This window comes from Volvox carteri (genome assembly GCF_000143455.1).
Source record: "Volvox carteri f. nagariensis unplaced genomic scaffold VOLCAscaffold_20, whole genome shotgun sequence".
Classification (NCBI taxonomy): domain Eukaryota; kingdom Viridiplantae; phylum Chlorophyta; class Chlorophyceae; order Chlamydomonadales; family Volvocaceae; genus Volvox; species Volvox carteri.
In genome coordinates, this window is record NW_003307563.1 from 1,504,827 (window position 1) to 1,511,605 (window position 6,779).

The 6,779-nt window shown below is 59.3% G+C and overlaps 1 protein-coding gene across 1 annotated transcript; it reads left to right on the forward strand.

Moving 5' to 3' along the window:
• Window positions 1-4,017: 4,017 nt before the first annotated feature.
• On the forward strand, window positions 4,018-6,490 carry VOLCADRAFT_104887 (uncharacterized protein; the record flags this gene model as incomplete). The annotated part of the gene is made up of 4 exons (XM_002950740.1): window positions 4,018-4,515; window positions 5,721-5,788; window positions 6,171-6,202; window positions 6,253-6,490. The coding sequence occupies 4 exons, from the start codon at window positions 4,018-4,020 to the stop codon at window positions 6,306-6,308; spliced, it is 654 nt and encodes a 217-aa protein (XP_002950786.1). The 3' UTR covers window positions 6,309-6,490.
• Window positions 6,491-6,779: the final 289 nt, after the last annotated feature.

Consider the following 6,779-nt stretch of genomic DNA (forward strand, 5'->3'; position numbering starts at 1 on the left):
ACTGACTGACTGACTGACTCACTGACTGACTGACTGACTGACTGACTGACTGACTGACTGACTGACTGACTGACTGACTGACTGACTGACTGACTGACTGACTGACTGACTGACTGACTGACTGACTGACTGACTGACTGACTGACTGACTGACTGACTGACTGACTGACTGACTGACTGACTGACTGACTGACTGACTGACTGACTGACTGACTGACTGACTGACTGACTGACTGACTGACTGCAGTGAACCCGGGGGGCTCGGGCCCCCGAATGGTGCTTCGCGCCCGGGGCCTCGCCCAAAAAGAATAACATGCTTGCACGCACGCAGGGGGGCCTTCCGCAAACAGAGATCGCATCAGGCGCCGCCGTGCGCCGGACCAACAATGCATCATACCATCAACTAGTTGCCAGAAAGGCAGCGAGGAACGCGGCATCCGAACGCGCACGCAATTAGAACCCCGCCGTGAGATGCGTCGGTGGCTGTGAGGCAGGTGGGGACATGCCTGGGAGGCTGAAAGGGCATAAATCACATCAGGAGCCGTCGTACGCCGCAACAACGGCTCGGGCAGCAGCGGATGCAGCTCACGCCAGAGCCGTGCCACAGTGCTGGTCATTGACGGCAGTGGCAGCAGCTCACGAGTCATCCTCGACTCAGGCTCACCATACCACCTCACCGGTGACCGCTCCTGCACAACCATGTCGTCGCGGGCACGCCATGGCTGACCGAGTGGGGCAACAACCAGCCGGCCGATGTCATGGGAACAGGGAAGCTGCATCTGCGTACACGCGATAGACAATGTCCGGCTGCACAACGTGCTGCACGTCCCCAGCTAGGGCCTCACCCTAACATCTGTCAGCCTTTTCGTGACACGCAGCTGCTCAGTCACATTCAGCACGAACAAGACGGGCTGCTGGTTCTCATGCATCGGCCTCCCTCGCAACAGCCCGTCTATCACCGCATGGAATGAGTGTGGGCACTACGCATGGATGTGGACCTGCAGGCGCCGACCGACATCACCGTCAATGCCCTCGGCACCATGGGCGACAGAGCTGGTGGGGGCCAGGCCGCAGGTAGCAGTGCTGGCGGAAGTGCCGCCGCCGTCCCCAGTGCCCGTGGCGGCAGCACCGCCGGCAGCCACACCGGTGGAGGCCAGCGGGACGGTGACAGCAACGGCAAAGGGCAACCAGGCAACGGCAGCCCCGGGCCGCTGAATGCTCAGTCGCCGAACTCGCGGCAGCACACCGGCAGCACCGCCATTACTGTCACCTTGGTTACCGCGTGCTGGAGCAGCTGATCAGCAAGCACCTGGTGCAGGGACCACAGGTAACTCCAGCGGTACTGCACCAGGCGGTGGAGGCCGTCTGCGAGGCCTGTGTCACCGCTAAGGCCACCGTAACCGCCCATCCCAGCCGCAGCAACCGGCCGCAGCACGCACTGGAGGTTGTACACTCTGACCTGTGCGGGCCCATGCCGGCCATGGGCCGAGGGGGCGGATGCTACCTGCTGACACTGCTGGACGGTGCTACCGGTTTGTCCGCCGTACACACTCTGGCCAGCAAGAGCCAAGTGGGTGAAGTGCTGCAGGACATGGTGACGCAGCTGGAGGCCCGCCACCTGAACCATGCATGGGTGCACATGCTGCACAGCGACAACGGCGGTGAGTACGTCGCCGAGCAACTGGGGCAGTGGCTGCACCAGCACGGCACCGCACACACCCACTCGGCGCCGTACACCCCGGAGCAGAACGGAGCTGTGGAGCGACTCAACCACATGCTCGTCGACCATGTGCGGGTGATGCTGCATGACGCAGCACTCCCAGGCAGCTACTGGCCGGAGGCTGTGCTCTACACCAACCTCCTGCGCAATGTGGCCCCCTCTCAGGGCCGGGAGGCCACACCGTGGGCAGCTTATCACAGCATCCCCCCCGACGTCAGCAACCTCCACACCTTCGGCTGCCTGGCCTACGTCCGCCTCCCAGCCAGCCAGCAGGACAAACTCGGTCCTCGCGCAAAGGCGGGAACCTACCGCCGACCGGAGCACGGCATGGCCGCCCACCACGTCCTCGTCGACCACCGCGGCCCGATTCCAACGGGCGGGCACCCCCTTCGACACTAGCCCCACCCGCCCCGGCAGCAGCGACCCCATCGGCGGCTCTACACTGCCCACCAAGCGGCCGACCCCAGCGACCGCCCCACCTCCGGTGACCCCAACACCACCCCTCCACCCCAACACCCGCAGTCAACGGCAGTCCCTGCACACGCCGCTGGCCCCGGTCAATTACGGCCTGCTCCCCCTACAGCAGCAGCAGCGGCGGCTGTGGAGAGTCGGGAAGTCCACCGCTGCTCGGGTGGTAGTGCTGACAGCGCTAAGTCTAACATGCCCCAGGCAGTGGCGGCGGTGGAGGCAACAGCGCGGTGCACACTGCCAACGACATGCTGGTGATGGCGGACAACCTGCAAGTGGTCGCAGCCGCCAAGGCAGCCATCGCCGGTTGCTTCACAGTGCGTGACCTTGGCGAGGCGCACTACTACCTCGGCATGGAGATCGTCCAGGATGGCCGCAACCGCTGCATCGTGCTCACACAGCGGTGCTATGTGGAGCAGCTGTTGCAGCGCCACAGCCTGGAGAACGCCAAGCCGCGCGCAGCCACCGTTGCTGCCTCAGGGCACGCGGGCTCTGCCAGCCAGCGACACCGACAGCTGACAGTGATTGATGGCAGCTGGTGGGCGAGCTGAACTACCTCGCCACCAGCACACACCCGGACATCACACACACTCTGAGCATGCTCGTGTGACACATGCCCGCCCCCACCAAGGCCCACATGGGTCTCGAGCTGGGCATGATGCGCTACCTATCCGGCACCTGCACACTCGGGCTGCGGTACCGTGGCGACAGCTGCAGCAACACCAGCAACTTCGGCGGGTACAGTGATGCGGACTGGGCCGGTGATCCAGCCACCCGCCGGTCCACCACGGGCTACACATTCTTGCTCGGCAGCACGGCGGTCAGCTGGAGCAGCCAGTTGCAGCGCACCGTGGCTGCCTCGTCCGTGGAGGCCGAGTACCAGGCCGCCGCGGCAGCCATGCGCGAGGCACTATGTGGCTGCGCAAGCTGGCGGGCGACCTGGACCTGTCACCTGGCGCCGTCAACATCCAGCTGGATTCACAAGGCATGCTCAGCCTCGGCGACAACCCCATCACGTTGGTGTGCTCCAAGCATATCGATGTGCACCACCACATCATGCGTGAAACAGCCGTGCACGGTGAGGTTAAGCTCAGCTATTGCACCACCACCAACACGGTGGCTGACATTCTCACCAAGACACTGGGGCGAAATCATCCAGTTCGTGCACTGCCGCACGGTGCTGGGCGTCACTTAGATCGCCGGAGCACCGTGCGAGGGGGGAGTGGAAAAAATGCTGAGGGCTTAGAGGAAGTGTGTCGAGCTAGGAGGGCACCAAGGGCACGTGGGCAGGCGCCCGGATGGGCAGGTTAATGCCCGAAGGGCGCCGTAGGCAGGGCATAAGGTGCTGTGCAGTGCTGTTTTCCGTGTGTGTTTGGACTGCGGCACCAGACCGCAAAGCAAATGGGCTGAAGACTGGCAAGCTGCGTTTGTGTCTGCTGAGTATTGAGCAGCCGGCCTGGACCGCGGACTTGGCGGCCGAGCGGGCTCGTCAGTACTGGCAGTTTGCAGTCAGGCCCCTGGTGCGACTCGAGGGGGCATGTTGGTGTGAAGGGGGTGTGCCGTGTCGCCCCACGTCAGGCTGTTATGACTGGCGGCTGTCAAGGTGCTAGAATACTGACAGGCCGCCCGTCAGGACAGGCTACCCAGGCCTTAAAGCCCCTGCTGTGTGCCGGTAACAGCACCTCAGACTCAATACGTTTACACCCAACCAAGGGGCTATCAGTGGCAGGTCGCGGACCTGCCGACTACGTGTAACGGCCAATTACTCTTAGCCGTGTCTGCTAGGTCCCAGAGGGACACCGTCTCTTCAGCAGTTCATGCGCAATGTGATGAATATTTGGCGGGGTCCTTTGGCTGTGGTGGGCAAGGGTCGCAAGTGCCCCTCGCCCCCGATCTCGCCCCACCAGTTTTTTCCCGTTTCCCAGACAGAGCGTCCTTCACGTCCGGGTGCGCGAGTACTACCGTATTTGGATGATTTCCTAATCATGTTTACGTCCGAGGAGCAAGCATGTTTTTGCGCGCGCTGGGTGCGTGAGAGTATCGAGTTTTGGGGTTTGTCATGTCATCCCACCAAATGCCAGTGGGAGCCGTCGCAGTCAGTGTATCACTTAGGCATTACTGTCAATACGGCAGCTGGTGTGTTTGAGGTGCCTAAGCAAAAGCTCGCAAAATTGTGGTGGCTGGCGATTTGGTTGCGGATCACGGCAAAGCGTCTGGTGCAGAAGTGCGAGCTGGCTAAGTTTTGTAGTTTTGCACAGAGCATCAAATTGGCCCTTACTCCAGCTCTCTTATTTCTCCGCAATTGTTACGATGATGTGAAGCAACCGGTTGGTTATCCTGGTCGAGTGTGCTTGCCCCGTGGGTCGTTACGTGACTTTGGGTGGTGGGCGGACGTCCCTACCCACCACTGCTCGGCGGCTATTCACCAGGGTCCTGCTGCAGTTGAGCTTTCAGTGGATGCATCGCGGGGCGCGGTCCTGCATGGTCGTGTGGCGCGCGGTTATTGGTCGGCACCAGAGCTCTACGAGCACATCAGTTGGAAGGAGTTGCACGCTGCCCATCATGCATTAGAGTCCTTTCTTCCGTTCTTTCAGCAGCGTGTTGTCTTAATCAGGGAGGACAACACGTGCGCTCAAGCAATGCTAGGGTATCTTTCCTAGTCGTGCCGTACTGGACGGCCCAACCTTGGTGGCAACAGTTGATGGAGTTGGCGGTTGACCTTGTGTTTCTGCTTTCGAATACGGAGCTGTTTGCGCCGGGTGAGGGAGGGTCGAGCACCTATCTACCCCCCCTTCCTGGCAGGTCGTGGCAGTGCGGGTGCAGTCGTAGTGTGGGCGCTTTCGCATGGCACTCGGTCGGTCAGTGTGGCGCTGCAATTGCGGGGTCGCGTGCCCCGCTAGGTGCGCTTTCCTAGCATTTCATGCCCCCCCTGGGGCCTCATAATATCTTGTGTGGGCAATGGGACCTCCAATGAGGTAGCGCCTTAGTTGCATATTGTGCAGGGAAGTGGACATGCAGTTGCGACGAGCGAATAGGAAGGAGTTTGTTGTGCGAAGGCGTGCACTCGGAAGGCACCGTCCAGGTAGTTGGTTTTTTCATCGTGTTGTGTCACCAGCGATTGGAATTCCCGTGATTTCGGAGCGGTTTCGCTTTGTTTGATATCTGTTGGTGTACCGCCGGCTCCAACACCGCTGGTTCTGGACTAGTGAAGTTCGAGTACTTCTTTTGGGGCGCTGAATGGGTTCGTGTGTCTCCATTTCGCGGCCTTGTGTTTGTTGTTTGTCGTGTTAGGGGTCTGTGTCTTTGGGTTGGGTGAAGTTTGAAGATGGAGAAGATGGAGTGTGTGTCCAATTCCAGATGGGAATAATGGTCAGCCCCGGTGCACGGGCATGCCATGTTGTACTGCTCGTTGATACTGCGCGTTGATGCCATGTGGGACAGGACAGTGCTACTTATCCGTTTGCATGTCGCTCCGCGAGTTAGCATTCAGGTTCAAGCCTTTCCATACACACACGTTGCGTCGTTGCTCCAGGCTCCATCTCCCAAGGACTCTCGTTGTTGCAATTACCTTTACATTAACAAGGCTCACAAGCATCCTAAGTAAGAAGTTCTAGTTTCACTGATGCACAACGAAAACAGGAGAGAAAACCCATTATAGACGAATATATCAATTTAGCACTCCGTAGTCGCCTTGGAATTCCCTGCTGCCACTTTTCGGCACACATGTCGTTTATAAATATATATCTATTAGCATGGGCTTTCGCACGCCGTACCACACACGCGGCCCCCAAACTGCATATATACACTCAAACACACTCACCTCCCCCACAACGGCAGCGTCCTCGGTCCCGGTGTACGCCGTCATTAGTGTGCAGTTTACCGCTTCTCGCAAGCAGCAGCAGCGGCACGATATGAATCCTATGTCAACGTTGTACACAGCATATACACGCCCCTCAATGGGGGGGTTCGTGTTGCCCCACAGGTATTGGTACTGGTACTATATTGGTATCATCGGTAAGCCAAAGAGCGTGCGCGCAACCACCCCCCACCCCCCGGCCGCGCAGCCACCGAACACACTGCCTCTCCGCGTATAACCGATTATTGTAGTTATACCAGTTAACATCCAACCAGTAAACTCGTTATTATACGCAGTTATAACAACGGAAGGAGTTGACGGCCTTCACCCGGGGGGGGTGAAAGAGGGGCTTTCCCCCCCCCTCAACCCCCCGGGTAGCCAAGCACACACATACACACACAAACCGCCCTCGCGTCTCAGTTTTGTTAAGATAGACGAAAAGAAATAGAGACATACATACATACATGCATACACCCACACATGCGCGCATCTAGCGACTAAGGACCCCAAACCCGCAAACCCGCCAACCCCCACCTATGGATTCAATCATATGGACAGACAGACAGACAGAGAGGCACGAAGGCATATGTATTCAGTGCTCTCAGTGAATCCGCATCCGATCCATGTCGTACACGCATACAGAGATACATACACACACATGTACCGTACCGCGTCATTAGCACCACGGGTAAGCACATCAGTGTACGGATTCGCAACCCCTGCTTCTCTCCCCCT